The sequence below is a fragment of the Bombina bombina genome, chromosome 1 (genome assembly GCF_027579735.1).
Source record: "Bombina bombina isolate aBomBom1 chromosome 1, aBomBom1.pri, whole genome shotgun sequence".
In the NCBI taxonomy this organism is placed as follows: domain Eukaryota; kingdom Metazoa; phylum Chordata; class Amphibia; order Anura; family Bombinatoridae; genus Bombina; species Bombina bombina.
Genome location: NC_069499.1, coordinates 728667203 through 728689009, shown reverse-complemented (window position 1 = coordinate 728689009; position 21807 = coordinate 728667203). Strand labels below are relative to the sequence as shown.

Below are 21807 nucleotides of genomic sequence, written 5' to 3'. Positions count from 1 at the left end.
CACTAACCCTATCATAAATAGTATTAACCCCCTAATCTGCCCTCCCTAACATTGCTGACACCTAACTTCAATTATTAACCCCTAATCTGCCGACCGGAGCTCACCGCTATTCTAATAAATGTATTAACCCCTAAAGCTAAGTCTAACTCTAATACTAACACCCCCCTAAGTTAAATATAATTTACATCTAACGAAATTAATTAACTCTTATTAAATAAATTATTCCTATTTAAAGCTAAATACTTACCTGTAAAATAAATCCTAATATAGCTACAATATAAATTATAATTATATTATAGCTATTTTAGGATTAATATTTATTTTACAGGCAACTTGGTATTTATTTTAACTAGGTACAATAGCTATTAAATAGTTAAGAACTATTTAATAGCTACCTAGTTAAAATAATAACAAATTTACCTGTAAAATAAATCCTAACCTAAGATATAATTAAACCTAACACTACCCTATCAATAAAATAATTAAATAAACTACCTACAATTACCTACAATTAACCTAACACTACACTATCAATAAATTAATTAAACACAATTGCTACAAATAAATACAATTAAATAAACTAGCTAAAGTACAAAAAATAAAAAAGAACTAAGTTACAAAAAATAAAAAAATATTTACAAACATAAGAAAAATATTACAACAATTTTAAACTAATTACACCTACTCTAAGCCCCCTAATAAAATAACAAAGCCCCCCAAAATAAAAAATTCCCTACCCTATTCTAAATTAAAAAAGTTACAAGCTCTTTTACCTTACCAGCCCTGAACAGGGCCCTTTGCGGGGCATGCCCCAAGAATTTCAGCTCTTTTGCCTGTAAAAGAATAAATACAATACCCCCCCCAACATTACAACCCACCACCCACATACCCCTAATCTAACCCAAACCCCCCTTAAATAAACCTAACACTAAGCCCCTGAAGATCTTCCTACTTTGTCTTCACCATACCAGGTTCACCGATCCGTCCTGGCTCCAACATCTTCATCCAACCCAAGCGGGGGTTGGCGATCCATCATCCGGTGCTGAAGAGGTCCAGAAGAGGCTCCAAAGTCTTCCTCCTATCCGGCAAGAAGAGGACATCCGGACCGGCAAACATCTTCTCCAAGCGGCATCTTCAATCTTCTTCCATCCGGTGCGGAGCGGGTCCATCTTGAAGCAGGCGACGCGGATCCATCCTCTTCTTCCGTTGTCTCCCGACTAATGACGGTTCCTTTAAGGGACGTCATCCAAGATGGCGTCCCTCGAATTCCGATTGGCTGATAGGATTCTATCAGCCAATCGGAATTAAGGTAGGAATTTTCTGATTGGCTGATGGAATCAGCCAATCAGAATCAAGTTCAATCCGATTGGCTGATCCAATCAGCCAATCAGATTGAGCTCGCATTCTATTGGCTGTTCCAATTTAGCGTTAGGGGTTAATCCATTTATTAGAATAGCGGCGAGATTCGGTCGGCAGATTAGGCGTTAATAATTGAAGTTAGGTGTCGGCGATGTTAGGGAGGGCAGATTAGGGGTTAATACTATTTATTATAGGGTTATTGAGGCGGGAGTGAGGCGGATTAGGGGTTAATAACTTTATTATAGTAGCGCTCAGGTCCGCTCGGCAGATTAGGAGTTAATAAGTGTAGGCAGGTGTCGGCGACGTTGAGGGGGGCAGATTAGGGGTTAATAAATATAATATAGGGGTCGGCGATGTTAGGGCAGCAGATTAGGGGTACATAGGGATAACGTAGGTTGCGGCGGTTTACGGAGCGGCAGATTAGGGGTTAAAAAAAATATGCAGGGGTCAGCGATAGCGGGGGCGGCAGATTAGTGGTTAATAAGTGTAAGGCTAGGGGTGTTTAGACTCAGGGTACATGTTAGAGTGTTAGGTGCAGACGTAGGAAGTGTTTCCCCATAGGAAACAATGGGGCTGCGTTAGGAGCTGAACGCTGCTTTTTTGCAGGTGTTAGGTTTTTTTTTCAGCTCAAACAGCCCCATTGTTTCCTATAGGAGAATCGTGCACGAGCACGTTTTTGAGGCCGGCCGCGTCCGTAAGCAACTCTTGTATCGAGAGTTGCATTTGCGGTAAAAATGCTCTACGCTCCTTTTTTGGAGCCTAACGCAGCATTTGTTTAAACTCTCGATACCAGAGTTAAATTTATGGTGCGGCCAGAAAAAAGCCCGCGGAGCGTTAACAGCCCTTTTACCGCCAAACTCCAAATCTAGGCCTTAGAAAATAAAAAAAATAATATTACTTTTAAAAAAAAAAAAAACAATTAACAAAAAAAATTACATTACTTTAAATAACAAACAAACCTATCATTACTAAAAAAAAAAAAAACTAAAATTACAAAAAATAGCAAACCCTAAAGGAACCAAAATAATAATAGAGTTTTACGCCTATTCCAAAACAACAAAATAGAAAACCCACCCAAAGTAATTTAGCTCTTTTGCTGCCCAGATTAAAAAAAATCCCTAATCTTAAAAAAAAATACCCTAAAAAACCCCATCTAACACTACCCACCTAACACTAAACCCCATGATGGTACTCACGCTCCATCTTCTTCCCGATGGTGGTCCTTCTTCATCCTTCTTCTTATCTTCATCTTGGTTATGGCAGTGGTCTTCTTCACATCTTTAAAACTGAGGTCCTCTTCATGTGGTCATCAGCTGCACACTGAATTTTGAATGCGAGATACCCTATTTATAAAGGGGTACCCTTGCATTCCTATTGGCTGATTTGCATTTTCAAATTCAAATCAGCCAAAATAAAAAGGTTTAAATTCTATTGGCTGATTTTAATTTTAACATGCAAATCATTCAAGATGAATAAAGACCACCACCGGGGTGAAGATAAGAAGATGGATGAAGAAGGGCCTCTGCCGGGAATCATACCATCTTGCGGTTTAGTGTTAGTTTTTTAGAGTAGGGTTATTTTTTTTTCTCGGGGCAGCAAAAGAGCTAAGTGCAAGGGCACTTTTTAGACAAGGTGGTTTAAGGGTTAATAGTATAAAGAGGAAGTTTGCTATGTGGGGGGGGGGTGGTTCTGGGGTTTTTAGTGTAATTTAGTTAAACTGTTTCCTCTGGACAAACTCTTTATGTGACCTTTCAGGTCACGTAAAATGTTTGAATGGTAAATGTGATTCAACTTGTAATACGACCACATATTACGCCACACATTACCGCTCTACGCTACCCATAGAAAATATGGGGAGTGTAAATTACCGTGAATTATACCAAAAAAATTTGTAATAAGGATTTGAGTGTAAAGAACACTGCAATCTCGCGATCGTGTTTATGAGTGGAGCTCGAATTATTACTCCCCCTCGCGCGCTAACTGCGATCGACTTCGGCTTTTTTCATGCGTCAGATACCAAAGTCCCTGTTTTTTAACTACATGTTTTGAATAAAAACATAATTTATGCTTACCTGATAAATTTATTTCTCTTGTAGTGTATTCAGTCCACGGATCATCCATTACTTATGGGATATATTCCCTTCCCAACAGGAAGTTGCAAGAGGATCACCCAAAGCAGAGCTGCTATATAGCTCCTCCCCTCACATGTCATATCCAGTCATTCGACTGAAACAAGACAAGAAAGGAGAAACCATAGGGAGCAGTGGTGACTGGAGTTTTAATTAAAATTTAGATCTGCCTTAAAAAAGACAGGGCGGGCCGTGGACTGAATACACTACAAGAGAAATAAATTTATCAGGTAAGCATAAATTATGTTTTCTCTTGTTAAGTGTATTCAGTCCACGGATCATCCATTACTTATGGGATACCAATACCAAAGCTAAAGTACACGGATGATGGGAGGGACAAGGCAGGAACTTAAATGGAAGGAACTACTGCCTATAGAACCTTTCTCCCAAAAACAGCCTCCGAAGAAGCAAAAGTGTCAAATTTGTAAAATTTTGAAAAAGTGTGAAGCGAAGACCAAGTTGCAGCCTTGCAAATCTGTTCAACAGAGGCCTCATTCTTAAAGGCCCAGGTGGAAGCCACAGCTCTAGTGAAATGAGCTGTAATTCTTTCAGGGGGCTGCTGTCCAGCAGTCTCATAGGCTAAACGTATTATGCTCCGAAGCCAAAAGGAGAGAGAGGTTGCCGAAGCTTTTTGACCTCTCCTCTGTCCAGAGTACACGACAAACAGGGAAGAAGTTTGACGAAAATCTTTAGTTGCCTGTAAATAGAACTTCAGGGCACGGACTACGTCCAGATTATGCAAAAGTCGTTCCTTCTTTGAAGAAGGATTAGGACATAATGATGGAACAACAATCTCCTGATTGATATTCCTGTTAGAAACTACCTTAGGTAAAAACCCAGGTTTAGTACGCAGAACTACCTTGTCTGAATGGAAAATCAGATAAGGAGAATCACAATGTAAGGCAGATAACTCAGAGACTCTTCGAGCCGAGGAAATAGCCATCAAAAACAGAACTTTCCAAGATAAAAGCTTAATATCAATGGAATGAAGGGGTTCAAACGAAACCCCTTGAAGAACTTTAAGAACCAAGCTCCACGCAGGAGAAACAGTCTTAAACACAGGCTTAATCCTAGCCAAAGCCTGACAAAAAGCCTGGACGTCTGGAACTTCTGCCAACCGTTTGTGTAAGAGAATAGACAGAGCAGAAATCTGTCCCTTTAACGAACTAGCAGATAAGCCCTTTTCTAAACCCTCTTGTAGAAAGGACAATATCCTAGGAATCCTAACCTTACTCCATGAGTAACTCTTGGATTCGCACCAATATAAATATTTACGCCATATCTTATGGTAAATTTTTCTGGTAACAGGCTTCCGTGCCTGTATTAAGGTATCAATAACTGACTCCGAGAAGCCACGCTTTGATAGGATCAAGCGTTCAATCTCCATGCAGTCAGCCTCAGAGAAATTAGATTTGGATGCTTGAAAGGACCTTGTATTAGAAGGTCCTGCCTCAGAGGCAGAGACCATGGTGGACAGGACGACATGTCCACTAGGTCTGCATAATAGGTCCTGCGTGGCCACGCAGGCGCTATCAGAATCACTGATGCTCTCTCCTGTTTGATCTTGGCAATCAGTCGAGGTAGCAGCGGAAATGGTGGAAACACATAAGCCATGTTGAAAACCCAAGGGGCTGCCAGAGCATCTATCAGCATCGCTCCCGGGTCCCTGGACCTGGATCCGTAACAAGGAAGCTTGGCCTACTGGCGAGACACCATGAGATCCAGTTCTGGTTTGCCCCAACGATGAATCAGTTGAGCGAAGACCTCCGGATGAAGTTCCCACTCCCCCGGATGAAAAGTCTGTCAACTTAGAAAGTCCGCCTCCCAGTTCTCCACGCCTGGGATGTAGATCGCTGACAGGTGGCAAGAGTGAGACTCTGCCCAGCGAATTATCTTTGAGACTTCCAACATCGCTAGGGAACTCCTGGTTCCCCCTTGATGGTTGATGTAGGCCACAGTCGTGATGTTGTCCGACTGAAATCTGATGAACCTCAGTGTTGCTAACTGAGGCCAAGCTAGAAGAGCATTGAATATTGCTCTCAACTCCAGAATATTTATTGGAAGGAGTTTCTCCTCCTGAGTCCATAATCCCTGAGCCTTCAGGGAGTTCCAGACTGCGCCCCAACCTAGAAGGCTGGCATCTGTTGTTACAATTGTCCAATCTGGCCTGCGAAAGGTCATCCCCTTGGACAGATGGACCCGAGAAAGCCACCAGAGAAGAGAATCTCTGGTCTCTTGATCCAGATTTAGTAGAGGGGACAAATCTGAGTAATCCCCATTCCACTGACTTAGCATGCATAATTGCAGAGGTCTGAGATGCAGGCGCGCAAATGGTACTATGTCCATTGCCGCTACCATTAAGCCGATTACTTCCATGCACTGAGCTACTGACGGGCGTGGAATGGAATGAAGGACACGGCAAGCATTCAGAAGCTTTGATAACCTGGACTCCGTCAGGTAAATCTTCATCTCTATAGAATCTATAAGAGTCCCCAGAAAGGGAACTCTTGTGAGTGGTAATAGAGAACTCTTTTCCACGTTCACCTTCCACCCATGCGACCTCAGAAATGCCAGAACTATCTCTGTATGAGACTTGGCAATTTGAAAACTTGACGCTTGTATCAGAATGTCGTCTAGGTACGGAGCCACCGCTATGCCTCGCGGTCTTAGCACCGCTAGAAGTGAGCCCAGAACCTTTGTAAAAATTCTCAGGGCCGTAGCTAACCCGAAGGGAAGAGCTACAAACTGGTAATGCCTGTCTAGAAAGGCAAATCTTAGGTACCGATAATGATCTTTGTGAATCGGTATATGAAGGTAGGCATCCTTTAAGTCTACTGTGGTCATGTATTGACCCTCTTGGATCATGGGTAGGATGGTTCGAATAGTTTCCATTTTGAATGATGGAACTCTTAGGAATTTGTTTAAGATTTTTAGGTCCAAGATTGGTCTGAAGGTTCCCTCTTTCTTGGGAACCACAAACAGATTTGAGTAAAAACCTTGCCCTTGTTCCGTCTGCGGAACTGGGTGGATCACCCCCATTACTAAGAGGTCTTGTACACAGCGTAGAAATGCCTCTTTCTTTATTTGGTTTGCTGATAACCTTGAAAGATGAAATCTCCCTTGTGGAGGAGAAGCTTTGAAGTCCAGAAGATATCCCTGAGATATGATCTCCAACGCCCAGGGATCCTGGACATCTCTTGCCCAAGCCTGGGCGAAGAGAGAAAGTCTGCCCCCCACTAGATCCGTTTCCGGATAGGGGGCCCTCTCTTCATGCTGTCTTAGGGGCAGAAGTAGGTTTTCTGGCCTGCTTGCCCTTGTTCCAGGACTGGTTAGCTTTCCAGCCCTGTCTGTAACAAGCAACAGTTCCTTCCTGTTTTGGAGCGGAGGAAGTTGATGCTGCTCCTGCCTTGAAGTTACGAAAGGCACGAAAATTAGACTGTTTGGCCTGTGATTTGGCCCTGTCCTGAGGAAGAGTATGACCCTTACCTCCAGTAATGTCAGAATGCATGCAAGGGGCTGTAAGATAAAACCTTGTTGAACAAACATTTTCTTAAGGTAACCTTCTAATTTTTTATCCATTGGATCCGAAAAAGCACAACTATCCTCCACCGGGATAGTGGTACGTTTAGCTAAAGTAGAAACTGCTCCCTCCACCTTAGGGACCGTCTGCCATAAGTCTCGTGTGGTGGCGTCTATTGGAAACATTTTCCTAAATATCGGAGGAGGGGAAAAGGGCACACTGGGTATATCCCACTCCTTGCTAATAATCTCTGTAAGCCTTTTAGGTATAGGAAAAACGTCAGTACACACCGGGACCGCAAAGTATCTATCCAGCCTACATATTTTCTCTGGAATTGTAACCGTGTTACAATCATTCAGAGCCGCTAATACCTCCCCTAGCAATACACGGAGGTTCTCAAGCTTAAATTTAAAATTAGAAATCTCTGAATCCGGTCTCCCTGGATCAGATCCGTCACCCACAGAATGAAGCTCTCCGTCCTCATGTTCTGCAAATTGTGACGCAGTATCGGACATGGCTCTCACATCATCAGCGCGCTCTGTCCTTAACCCAGAGCTATCGCGCTTGCCTCTTAATTCTGGCAATTTAGATAATACCTCTGTCATAACAGTAGCCATGTCTTGCAAAGTGATTTGTATGGGCCTCTCTGATGTACTTGGCGCCACAATATCACGCGCCTCCTGAGCGGGAGGCGAAGGTACTGACACGTGAGGAGAGTTAGTCGGCATAACTTCCCCCTCGTTGTCTGGTGATAATTTCTTTACAGATAAAGATTGACTTTTATTCAAAGTGACATCAATACACTTAGTACACATATTTCTATGGGGCTCCACATTGGCCTTCAAACATAGTGAACAAACAGATTCATCTGTGTCAGACATGTTTAAACAGACTAGCAATGAGACAAGCAAGCTTGGAAAATCCTTTCAAATAAGTTTACAAGCAATATAAACAACGCTACTGCGCCTTTAAGAAGCACAAAAAATTGTCACAGTTGAAATAACAATGAACCAAATCAGTTATAGCAACCAAATTTCCACAGTAAATGTATTAAGTTAGCAAAGCATTGCACCCACTAGCAAATGGATTATTAACCCCTTAATACCCAAAACGGATAATCAATTTAACAATTAACGTTTTTATCACAGTCAAACACACTGTCACAGGTCTGCTGTGACTGATTACCTCCCTCAAAATTAATTTTGAAGACCCCTGAGCTCTCTAGAGACGTCCTGGATTAAGGAGGAAGAAGCAGGAAGACTGTGACTGAATTTTTACTGCGCAAAAAAGCGCTAAAATAGGCTCCTCCCACTCATATTACAACAGTGGGAAACCTCAGTTAACTGTTTCTATGCAGAAATATACGACAGCCATGTGGAAAAAATCATGCCCCAAAAGATTTATCACCAAAGTACCTCACAAAAACGAATAACATGCCAGTAAACGTTTTAAACATACATTTTAAAAGTTAGGTAGTGTTATTAATAAGCCTGCTACCAGTCGCTTCTACTGCAGTTAAGGCTCATACATTACTTCAGTATTAACAGTATTTTCTTAGTCAAATTCCATTCCTTAGAAAATTACTTATTGCACATACATTCATCAGCCTGATACCAGTCGCTACTGCATTTAAGGCTGTACTTACATTACATCGGTATCAGCAGTATTTTCTTAGTCAATTCCATTCCTTAGAAAAATATTCTACTGCACATACCTCATCTGCAGGGGACCCCGCATGCTATTCCCTTTCTGAAGTTACCCCACTCCTCAGAATGTGCGAGAACAGCCAGTGGATCTTAGTTACTTCTGCTAAGATCATAGAAAACGCAGGCAGATTCTTCTTGTTGTTATTCTGTCTCTCACTGTTCAAATAAATCTATTACCTAAAATTATAGACTGATCATTTCAGTGAGTAAATGAACAAAATCAGTAGGGGATCAAATACTTTTTCCCTCACTGTATATATATGATTTTTCTCTATCTATCTATCTATCTATCTATCTATCTATATATCTATCTATCTATATATATATATATATATATATATATATATATATATATATATATATATATATATATATATATTCCAAACAGTGGTGTAAGTGCACTCTCACCAACTTTTGCAGCTTGTCAGGGTGCTATAAGGTTAATAATAGAATGTAGCAAAAAAGCACTCACTTAACAGTTCCAACTGTGACAAAAAGTTTTAATTCAAACTAGTGACGTTTCGGGACAGCAACAGTCAGAGGAAGGGACTGTTGCTGTCCCGAAACGTCACTAGTTTGAATTAAAACTTTTTGTCACAGTTGGAACTGTTCAGTGAGTGCTTTTTTGCTACATTATATATATATATATATATATATATATATATATATAGATATATATATGTATAGGAATATCTATTTTAAAATAATTAGAACATTTACCCCTATATGAAGAACATTGGAATGTGAAATACTTACAGTAAATACACAGTTAAACACTTTATTAAATATAAATATTGCATAAATTTGATTTTTTATGTTTTCAGCTACTTGACTGCAAAGGGGTCCAATGCATATATATATATATATATATATATATATATATATATATATATATATATATATATATATATATATGTTTTTATATGTGTAAATATGTCTGTAAATACATATATACATATAAATACATCTGTACACACATATAAACATACATACATACACATAAATTTATATGTATCTCTATGTTAAAGCCCTTTTTATTGCTAACACCTGAGACCTCATATCTTTGAGCACTTATAACTTTTTATTGTAATATTGTTTTAAAAAGTAATTATTAGACTGTGTTTTTGTGTAACTGTACATTGAAATGTATTTTTGCTGTGTTTTGTGCACATTTTTAGTCTTGCATAACAGTTAACCAGAGCTCTAAAGTCAAACTATCACGAAGCACGTTAAATTAAATTACGCTCTAGTGAACGCTTTTACTTACTCATAATCTGGCCAGAATTCGGCAGATGGTAAAAAAGAGCCCACATTTCATTTTTTTTAAGCATATTACATGAATTAGTCTGGGGGTATCATAAATGTAGAAAAACAAACCAGAACTGTCACATATATTTGAAAAGTACATCATGTTGGTTCCAAATAATTGCCCTGACTGTATATGAGAATATTTGGATAACATAATTTTAATAAGTAATTCATATGAGTTTCTGTCACCAATAATGTCCCCTGTTTGGTTCATTCATAAATGTGTATGTAATAAAAGTGAATTCAAAACCTATGGAATTGATCATGAGCCTTAGTTATTCACTCATTGCTAAATCTTTCCATGGAGGTAAAAGAAAATAAACAATGACTGAAGATAACCAAACTGTAAGTAAACATATTTATTTCCTGGTAAATATTTACATCTACATAGAAATCCTCTATTTGTGAGAAAATAAAAATATACATTTGTAATAATAACCTCTTATGCCCAATTACATTAACTATTTACTTTACAAAAATTATTTTTCCCGGTCACAAAAAAAATAAGATTTTTTTTTTAAATATATATGATATATGGTCTATTTAAAAATAAATCTTACATAGCAGTTCTTAGTTTCAGTTTAAGTCTTGACTCCATTTATCAAGCTGCGGATGCAGGGTGCAGCTTTGGATGATTAAACAGTTATACCTTACATTACCTTGTATAACCTTCTCAAACTGATCCACAAAATAAAATAGACTGAATAAAAACTCTCATGTTTCATAGTAAAATGTAGTCACATATTTCCTAGTTATGAAACATATATGCTTTCCGAATAAAATAAAAAAAAAGAATCATTAAAAATCATAAAAATAGCATAGTGACACAAATGTTAGTCATAATTTTAGTTTGAGTTGTGATTATTTAAACATGAGGTAAGTAGCAGAACATTTCTTTTTTTTTTTTCAAAATCAAAAGCAACCAAAAAACTTTTTTTAAATCTGCTTTTCAGATTTAAAAAAAAAGGTTTTGGTTGCTTTTGATTTTGAAGAAAAAAAAAAGAAATGTTCTGCAACTTACTCATGTTTAAATAATTACAACTCAAACTAAAATTATGACTAACATTTGTGTCACTATGCTATTTTTATGATTTTTAATGATTCTGTTTTTTTATTTTATTCGGAAAGCATATATGTTTCATAACTAGGAATTATGTGACTACATTTTACCGAGTTTTTTTTTGTGACCAGGAAAACACTTTGAGATAGTAATATAAAATTATAAACTGTATACAGTTGTGCTCATAAGTTTACATACCCTGGCAGAATTTATGATTTCTTGGCCATTTTTCAGAGAATATGAATGATAACACAAAAACTTTTCTTTCACTCATGGTTAGTGTTTGGCTGAAGCCATTTATTATCAATCAACTGTGTTTACTCTTTTTAAATCATAATGCCATAATGCATACATACCCTGATGATTTTGGCCTGATAACATGCACACAAGTTGACACAAAGGGGTTTGAATGGCTATTAAAGGTAACCATCCTCACCTGTGATCTGTTTGCTTGTAATAAGTGTGTGTGTATAAAAGGTCAATGAGTTTCTGGACTCCTGACAGACCCTTGCATCTTTCATCCAGTGTTGCACTGACATTTCTGGATTCTGAGTCATGGGGAAAGATAAAGAATTGTCAAAGGATCTGTGGGAAAAAGGTAGTTGAACTGTATAAAACAGCAAAGGGATTAAAAAAAATATCCAATAAATTGAGAATGCAAATCAGCAGTGTCCAAACTCTAATCAAGAAGTGGAAAATGAGGGGTTGTGTTTGATAACATACTGCATTCATCTTGCCATCAATTCTGACCAAATTTCCTGTGCCTTTGTAGCTCACACATCCCCAAAACATCAGCGATCCACCTCCGTGTTTCACAGTAGGAATGGTGTAGCTTTCATCATAGGCCTTGTTAACTCCTCTCCAAATGTAGCGTTTATGGTTGTGGCCAAAAAGCTAAATTTTGGTCTCATCGCTCTAAATGACTTTGTGCCAGAAGTTTTGAGGCTTGTGTCTGTGCTGTTTGGCGTATTGTAAGCGGGATATTTTGTGGCATTTGAGTAGTAATGGCTTTTTTCTGGCGACTCGACCATGCAGCCCATCTTTCTTCAAGTGCCTCCTTATTGTGCATCTTGAAACAGCCACACCACATGTCCTGTATTTCACCTGAAGTTATTTGTGGGTTTGTCTTTGCATCCCGAACAATTTTCCTGGTAGTTGTGGCTGAAATTTTAGTTGGTCTACCTGACCGTGGTTTGGTTTCAACAGAACCCCTCATTTTCCACTTCTTTATTAGAGTTTAAACACTGCTGATTTGCATTCTCAATTCCTTTGATATCTTTTTATATCCATTTCCTGTTTTATACAGTTCAACTACCTTTTCCCGCAGATCCTTTAACAATTCTTTTGCTTTCCCCATGACTCAGAATCCAGAATCGTCAGTGCATCACTGGATGAAAGATGCAAGGGTCTGTCAGGAGTCTAGAAACTCATGAACCTTTAATACACACACTAATTACAGGCAACAGATCACAGGTGAGGATGGTTACCTTTAATAGCCATTCAAACCCCTTTGTGTCAACTTGTGTGCATGTTATCAGGCCAAAATCACCAGGGTATGTAAACTTTTGATCAGGGTCATTTGGGTAGTTTCTGTTGTCATTATGATTCAAAAAGAGTAAACACAGTTGATTGATAATAAATGGCTTTAGCCAAACACTAACCATGAGTGAAAGAAACGTTTTTGTGTTATCATTTCATATTCTCTTAAAAATGGCCAAGAAATCATAAATTCTGCCAGGGTATGTAAACTTATGAGCTCAACTGTATATAAAAACAACTTTGCAATATGCTTTTATTATTTATGTTGTCCCCTTTTTCTGCAATTCTATTCTGAAATTGCAGCATTTATCATTGCATCAGCAGTTCGGCCGCTAGCAGGGGGTGTCAATCAACCTGATCGTATTCGATCGGGTTGATTTCTGTCCCCCACCCCAGAGCAGGCAAGTTATGGAGCAGCGGTCTTTAGAAGGCTCGCCGTAAACAAGGGGCCTCAAGCTCCATACAGAGCTTGATAAATATGCCCCTAAAAGTTTAAACTTATTGTGTCACTATTTAAACAACTAATGCAACTTTAAAAAATACACCTACATGTCATTCTCAGACTAATCTTTTATTTGAATGCATCTTTCTATCTAGCATTTTTTTAGTGTTTAATGTTCCTTTAACAGGATTGGTTCATTTTGAAATCAAACTCAATCCATTATGTATTTTCTTCAAAAATATTAAAACTATCAAACATATACCAGAACAACAAATTATAAGTTTGTATTAGAGAAGAGGTAACAATGATACTTGAATGAAATAATGTAGATTAAAGAACAAAATAGAATAAAAAAACAAAACAAAATCATATTGATGCCATATGTATCTGTATAAGTTAAATAGGTCAAATAACGTTTCCAATGTATAAACAGAATATTATTTCTCAGTTTTTGACTGTACATTATGCCCTTTTGTGATGTCAATGCTCAGCTGTCTAGGTTACTGTACTTGTCCCAAGGCAAATAAAGGGACCAACTAAAATATGCAGATGACATTGCTCATCTAAAGGTCACAACTCACAAACCCAGAGCCAATATACCAAAAATAAATTATGTCTATTGACTCTGGAAGCAGGTGTGACAATATAATCACCTTTGTTTTCATAACTATTACAATATATCAAACAACATCAAATACATGTATCAATGATTACAAAAATCCAGTGGCATATACTAATTTATTTATGCAATATCCAGTAGAAAATTATTTTTCATTGAATACAATCAATTTATTGTGTAATTGTACTAAATATGTTTTTTATGGACACTGCCCATAAAAATATTCATCATAAAATCTTTAGCATTATATTTTCATCCTAAGCTTGTTGAGTGTTTTGTGGCTCTCTTGTTTAAAGGGACACTAAACCCAATTTTTTTTCTTTCATGATTCAGATAGAGCATGACATTTTAAGCACCTTTCTAATTTACTCCTATTATCAATTTTTCTTTGTTCTCATGCTATCTTGATTTAAAAAAGCAGTACTGTAAGCTTTAGAGCCGGATCATTTTTTGTTCAGCACCTGGGTAGCACTTGCTGATTTGTGGCTAAATGTAGCAAACCAATCAGCAAGCGCTACCTAGGTGCTGAACTAAGAATGGGCCGGCTCCTAACCTTTCATTACTGCTTTTTCAAATCAAGATAACATGAGAACAAAGAAAAATTGATAATAGGAGTAAATTAGAAAGTTGCTTAAAATTGCATGCTCTATCTGAATCATGAAAGAAAAAAAATTGGTGTTAGTATCCCTTTAATTATTTTTTTTTTAAATGGTACATTCCCCATAGGGGGGCTTTTCTTGATAGACTTTGGATCCCACATGTAATCTCTTGAAAGCATTTATTCTACTTTTATACAACCCACTGTGTTAATATGGAAAATCTGACTAGTCAGGATAATTTGTTCTCATAATAATTACACTGAATAGACCTAATTATACATCAAACATTTCTCATCCTACCCTCGAGATAGGCAGCATTGTGGTTGGTATTTATTTATTTTAGTAATTATCAGAGACTGGTTGACGAGCCATTTTTCTAAGCCTGGAATGGGTAGTCTAAAAATTCCTTTTTCCTGGTTTGGTTCCTCCTTCCCTGGGAACTGTTTGTGGTGATTTTAGGTGTTTATTGAAATGTGTTTAAAGAGATGAAGTTAAAGGGAAAGAAAACTAAAATAAAACTTTTGGTTAAAAAGACATTAAACCCAAAAATGTTCTTTCATTATTCAGATAGCGGATACAATTTAAAATGTTAATTTGCTTCTTTCTTTAGATATCCTTTGTTGAAGAAATAGCAATGCACATGGGTGAGCCAATCACACGAGACATCTATATGCAGTCACCAATAAGAAGCTACTGAGCCTATTTAGATATGCTTTTCAGCAAAGGATATCAAGAGAATGAAGCAGTTATTTAAAATTGCATGCTCTGGGTTCCATGTACCTTTAAAGCTGTTTATTTTGAAGCTATCATGACATTAATCTGGGTCTTGGGGCCTGATTGTGCACTGGTGGATTGTGACATGCCTCACAAGCATAAAAACTAAAATGTTTGGATTTTTTTCTCTGTACAAGAACATCCATTTGAAAAAATAAATAAAAATGAGTAAATAAATAAATAAAAGGCTTCTGTGTTGTTTTAATTCCTAGAATGTGCTCTTTTCAAAAGACAAGTTAATTATTTTTTTTTTGTTTTTTTTTTCAAGCTAGATAACCTGAAGGATTTTTTTTTAACCACGATACATGTAGTTCAAAATATATTTGTTTTTGATATACACAGTAGTTATATATGAAAAGTTCTATAAATTTAGAAAACATATTCAGTTTTATTTTTGTAATTTAGAGACCTGTGTTATTTATAGTTAGTGTCAGGCCAAGTAGACATGCTATGCATTAAATAAAAATCAGGTCAGTTTGCTTATAGGGTTCCCAAAATGAGTCTATTAATATCTGAAACAGCCTTAGGTAATAGCAAGCTTTTATTTTAAATTTGTAGTGGCTGTGGAAATTATGAAAATAAGCAAATCTAAAGTGTAAACTAAAACTATGAATTATTTATTATATATATATATATATATATATATATGATATATAATGTGTGTGTGTGCATATATATATATATATATATATATATATATATATATATATATATATGCTGAATGTATACAGATAGATAAATATATAGAGAGCTATAGATAAGATTTATTTTTGCCCTAAAAAGGTTTTAAAAAATACTTATTTTGATTTTTGTACAATACAAGTTTGTGCAATAGACAGGGGCAAAACTACAGGGGATGAAGAGGTCGCTACTGCGACTACGCCCCTGAGGGTGGGGGCCCATCTTTAAAAAAAAAAAAAATTCCCCCAATAAAAATATTGACCTGCCACTGCCTGCATTAATATCATGTGAGTGTGACATGATGCCTCACTAGTGTCTCTGACTACAGTTGGTAGTGTTTCTTTTTTACTCATTGGTGTTTATGTATGTGTGTATGTGTGTGTGTATGTGTGTGTATTTATGCATGTATGTGTATGTGTGTATGTTTGTGGAAACAGCAAATTACAGACCTTGTTACTACAGCATGGGGGGCGGGGGGTAAACAGTGTCACTATACAGTACCACTATATACAGTACGGGGGCAGGACCATGTCACAGACTACTGTGGTCACTCTATTAAGTACAGGGGCAGGTAGGGTCAGGCCAGCCATCTCACCGGCAGATTACAAACTGTGTCACTAACTCACTATATACAGTACTGGTGGGTTAAACAGTGTCACTATATACAGTAATAGGGGGTTAGACCATCTCACAGACTGTGGGCACAGAGTACCTCCTTTTGCAGACATGTAATCTGATTCACATTTTTTTTGTGTTAAATGTAAAAAGAAAAAAAGATATGTATCAAATACACATTTTTTTTTTGGGGGGGGGCCCTTCTTAGATTCTTGCACTTGGGTCCTGTGGTTTCTAGTTACGCCTCTGGCAATAGAAGCTAACTAGCTGATAAACAAAACTTTCCAAGAATGCTGCCCATAGTCGGAGGGGCAAAACACATCATCTCTGCATGTTCTATGTCTAGTACTCAGTTGGGACCTCTGATTCGGTCTGGGTCTGATACTGTGGGATGTGTGTGCTCTTTAGACAGCATGTTCATTTAGTTTCAGACTTCAAGAATCAAAGTGGCGCTGTATGTTTGCATATTGCCATTTGGCTTTCAAGGCAAACCTGTGAATATCTGCTGTTGTTATTTTGGAGCTTGAACCCATTGGCACTGTACATTTATAAACCAAGGCTGTCCCTGTTTAAGGGCTTCTATTAAAAACTCCCAAACTCAAAGAGACATTATACACTCGATTTTTCTTTGCAAAAATGTTTTGTAGATTATCTATTTCTATAACCTACTGTATACATATTTCTATAACCTATACCGTTTTTTTGTTTTGTTTTGTTTTTGTTTTTTTTAATGCATAGTTTTGCTTATTTTTAAATAACATTGCTCTGATTTTCAGACTCCTAACCAAGCCCCAAAGTTTTAGGATAATACTGATGTATTCCTCTTTCAGCTTGCTCCTGTTTGTGTAAAGAGTCTTTTCATATTCAGAGGAGGGGAAGGGGGTAGTGTCTGTTATTTAGACACTTTCCCTGGGTGTTCCTGATAGCCTTATGAACAGTGCTAAACTGGTAGCTTCTAAGTATGTTTTTAAATGGTTTTATACTGAATTTTTAGATCAGTATCTGTCCATATTATTCTTTATAGTAAATTATATGAAAATTGGTGTATACTGTCCCTTCAAGGACTGGTAGCTAAGATTTAAACACACTCTTAGAAGTGTATCCAGTAACATTGACTATGAACATTGTACTGTCCTATTAGCAGCCCAATTGGTCTACCCGTTATTATGAAGTAGGGTTCTGTTTTGCCAAATAGCACATTACTTGGATGCCAGTTATTGTGCTCATATTTATAGTGTTTCTATGCAGTACAGTGCAAACTTAAAATACTGGTATTGTTCTAGGTCTGTTTAGAAGAGGTCCTCTGATTTTAATGTGTATTTAATTGTTAACTGAATGTTTTGTACATTGGACCAATAAATTAGTTTTTAAATGAATAATTGTGTGCAGCTTACACCATAAGTTTGTGTGTCCTATTAGGATTTTTTAAATATATACATATATATATATATATTGATTACATTTTAAACAGCTAAATTTTAGTATGCATAAGCAAAAGATCAAATTTGATTCAGTTATTATGAATTTAATTGGTGCATGAATGCCATTTCATTGTTTTTTCTTTGGTGATTACATAACAGTATCATTGGACCACTGTAAAACTGGAATTGTGTAACTTAATTTTTTGGATCTTAACTGCTTTAGAAGTTGGCTTAATGTTTTTCATATACTTGAAGGGGGTTTCTTTATCATGAGGCGAATGCCCCTGTAGGATTCAGTCTCGCTCATTTAAAGGGACACTGAACCCAAATTTTTTCTTTCATGATTCAGATAGAGCATGAAAGTTTAAGCAACTTTCTTATTTACTCCTATTGTCAAATTTTCTTCATTAGTATCAAAAATTAGTAATAGGAGTAAATTAGAAAGTTCCTTAAAATTGCATGCTCAACACAAAAGAAAAAAACTTGGGTTCACTGTCCCTTTAAAGGGACAGTCTACCATAAAATTGTTATTGTTTTAAAAGATAGATAATCCCTTTATTACTCATTCCCCAGTTTTGCATAACCAACACAGATATATTAATATACTTTTTACCTCTGTGATTACCTTGTATCTAGGAACCTTCTTCCAGCCCCCTGATCACATGACTGTGACTGTTTATTATCTATTGTCTTAAATTTAGTATTGTTTTGTGCTAAATGTTAAATAACCCCCTGTGCCTGAACACAGTGTTATCTATATGGCCCACGTGTACTTTCTGTCTCTTTGTGTTAAAAGAGATTTAAAAAGCCTGTGATAAGAGGCAGCCCTCAAATGCTTAGAAATTAGCATATGAGCCTACATATGTTTAGTTTAAACTAAAAATACCAAGAGAAAAAAGCAAATTTGATGATAAAAGTAAATTGGAAAGTTGATTAAAATTAAAAGTCCTATCTGAATAATGAAAGTTTAATTTATACTAGACTGTCCCTTTAAGTCTGCAACTGATATTTATAAAAGAGCGGTTTAAACTGCTGCTTCCTAAACAATCTTTGTCAACTTGGAGTTGGTGGAAGAAAATCACCCCAGACTTATTTCACCTTGGTGATTGACAGGCTCTGCCCTCTAGCAATTGGTTCACTCGTGCAATGTTAACTATGGGGCGTACAAATGTGTCCTACAATTTGCAATAAAATGTGGACAGATTCACAACATGTGAACCTTGGCTGTCTGCAAATTGATACATCTAGCCCAAAGTATTGGTTTTATATAGTAAGAGGGAAAAACCTTAATCTTATCTATGTTTAAAAGGACATAGTAGTTCACTAATACAATAATTTTATATATTATTGTTAAAGTTACATAAATAGTTAAATTCCACTTAGGAACCACAATGCATTGCGGTTCCTGTACATTTCACCACCGATGAGCCAATCAATAGTAGGGACAGTAAACATATATCAGCTATTAAGCACTGCATTGCAAAAAAATATGTTTTTAAATGATTTAACATTGTAATTTAGTTAGCACTTTTTACAAGATTTTACAAATCAAGAGCAGTTCCTGGATACACCTCTTGATAAGCCAGATGGAATGGATCTACCTTCCTAATTTCCTTTGTTGTGTTGTGTTGCAGGCTTAATTACATTACTGGAGGAGGTAGATTTAAAATAATGTTATTTATAATAATATTATTATTTTATTATAATATTATTTATAGCAAAATCAGGCAAAATAAACAATATACATTGAAGTGTATCATTTCTATAAAAGCATTTTATGGAGAGGTTAAATGACTATTTAAAGGTTAAATGTCCTTTTAACTATGTGTTTAACCCCTTTGTGGAGGTTAAACACATAGTTAGAGGCAAGCATTTGCAAAACAATAAACTGCTACTAAAGCAGTTTACTATTGCAGGCATTAAAATTCCATTGAGGTTGTTGCCCATGAAACTTACATCACACCAATGAAAATAGAAGGGAAATATATTAAAAGTATTTACAAAAAATACATAATTACTGTAAAGAATGGCTTAATGATGTAATACAAAAAGCATCTCTTAAACAGCCAAAAACTATGTAGATACAATCCGATGAAAATTGAACTTTTTTCAGCCAGCCAGAGAAAAGTCAGCCGTGTTGAAGTCTTCGAACAGCTGTGTGAAGCTGCTTGGAGAGTTAAGAAAACCTATTTTGTATCCCTGTCACTTCCTTAGTGTCTAAGCATTCTGCTGTTTTCATAGTCGCATAGCTCTTCTCTGCAGATCTGTTTTACTTGATTTTGTAATGGCACTGGAAACAGAACAGGCTGTAGGTGAGTTAAATTTTATCTAAAATAAGTTGAATAAATATTATTCTAGGGTTTCTGAAAATGAATTCTGGATTGGACCTTTTTTATAATACAATCTGTATATCTAATAGAAAAAGAGAGTGAACTATCATTTACTGCATTGTTACAGTTAAAGCAATATTCTCTTGAACACTGTTTATGAATATTTAAAAAACAAACAAAAAAAAAACCCAATTAAAAACAGATTGAAAAAGGCTATGGCCCTGAGTTTATGAATTTTGTGTGATGTTAAATTATGTGATATATATATATATATATATATATATATATATACACACAGTATATAGATAAGCAGGACTTTATTCATCTGAATTACTATATAATATAATATTATGCAAAAAAAATTAAAAAATAGTGCACGCGTTGACTGATGGATGGAAAAAACTGTATTAATTTTTCTAAAATACATTTTAATTTTTATATTCAACAATGCATCTCTAATCAAGTTTCAAAACAAATACATCACGTGTATTAGTATTTACTAATAATTCAGACAAAAAAGTAAAGGATAAAATTGTTCAACAGTCTGGAAAAACTCTGGAGCATTTTCTTACATTGCATAATTGTTGTTGATACACTGTGAGCTGATTAAATGATGATGTTTCTAAAATGTAATTATTGTGCTTAGATAATACAGAAATCAGCTATTTAATTAGCATTTTATCAAGATAAGAAAATTTAAAAAACAGATATTTCTTCCTTATTTCTGACTTTACAAAAAAATCTTTTTTTTTAACAAGGCACAAATTTATAATTTTGCCAATTTAAAATATATATATATATATATATATATATATATATATATATATATATATATATGATGTTTTGTTTTAATTGTAAAAATGGTTGGATTAGCCCTCTCTCCTACTAAATGTTTCTATTAAAAAACCTTAAAACTACATAAATGTATTATTATTTTTACTTTAAATGTTTTCTTTTGAATTGAAAGTCATATTTTATTACATCAAATGGGATTACCCCAAAATTTGCAATGGTCAAGTCACTGTAAGCTTGTGAGGCATTAGATTTTAAGTATAGAAAAGAGACATTTGAATGCTGATTCTCATAGGCTTATATTGCAAAACTATGAAACAAGTTCATTTTCTAATGTTGGCCAGATGATTGGATGTAGTGTTCAGTGCTTTAAACAAAATACTAATTTATACTAAATCGCTCTCCTGTTCAATCTGTGAGTGTTCTTGTGTTGATTGATTTATTGATTGACTGATTATTTTTCATCAAGCAATATTTTTTTTTACCAAAATTAAATAATACAGTAATAAGTGTAAAAATTAAGTGTGATTAATCCAATTGTGTGTTTTAAATTCAGAAATACTTATTTTTACAGATAAATAATATTGTTTGTGTGCTACTCCCAAAATTATCCAAATGTTTTCTAAACTGTGACAGCTTAGAATAAACATATATACATTTGACGTTGCACCTTTGACCTCTGCACATGTGACTCTTCCTTGACCTGTCATTTGATGACCTTCTACTGCTGCCTAGTATGTAAGCACATTGGACAAGTTATTTGTCAGTTTTCTTGCAAAGTCACTTGTACTATAAATAAAAATACAACTGTCTCGTTATTAAAACAGATTTGCTCAAAGGTTCTGCTTACAAAATACTTTAATTTATAAAATAAAGAGTTTGATTCCTGCAAAACTATTTGGGTACTATGTAT

General features: G+C 35.8%; 1 protein-coding gene across 5 annotated transcripts in view; it reads left to right on the top strand.

Annotated features, from left to right (window-relative positions):
• Window positions 1–21807, top strand: part of FGF13 (fibroblast growth factor 13) — a 615132-nt gene that overhangs the window by 229170 nt on the left and 364155 nt on the right. The window contains exon 1 of one of the 5 annotated variants that reach the window (XM_053699236.1): window positions 19959–20084. The exons of the other annotated variants lie outside the window; for them this stretch is intronic. Coding sequence (XP_053555211.1) covers window positions 20057–20084 — 28 coding nt within the window. The 5' untranslated portion in view covers window positions 19959–20056. Of the gene's footprint in view, window positions 1–19958; window positions 20085–21807 lie in introns of those variants that run through there. 5 annotated transcript variants of the gene reach the window in all.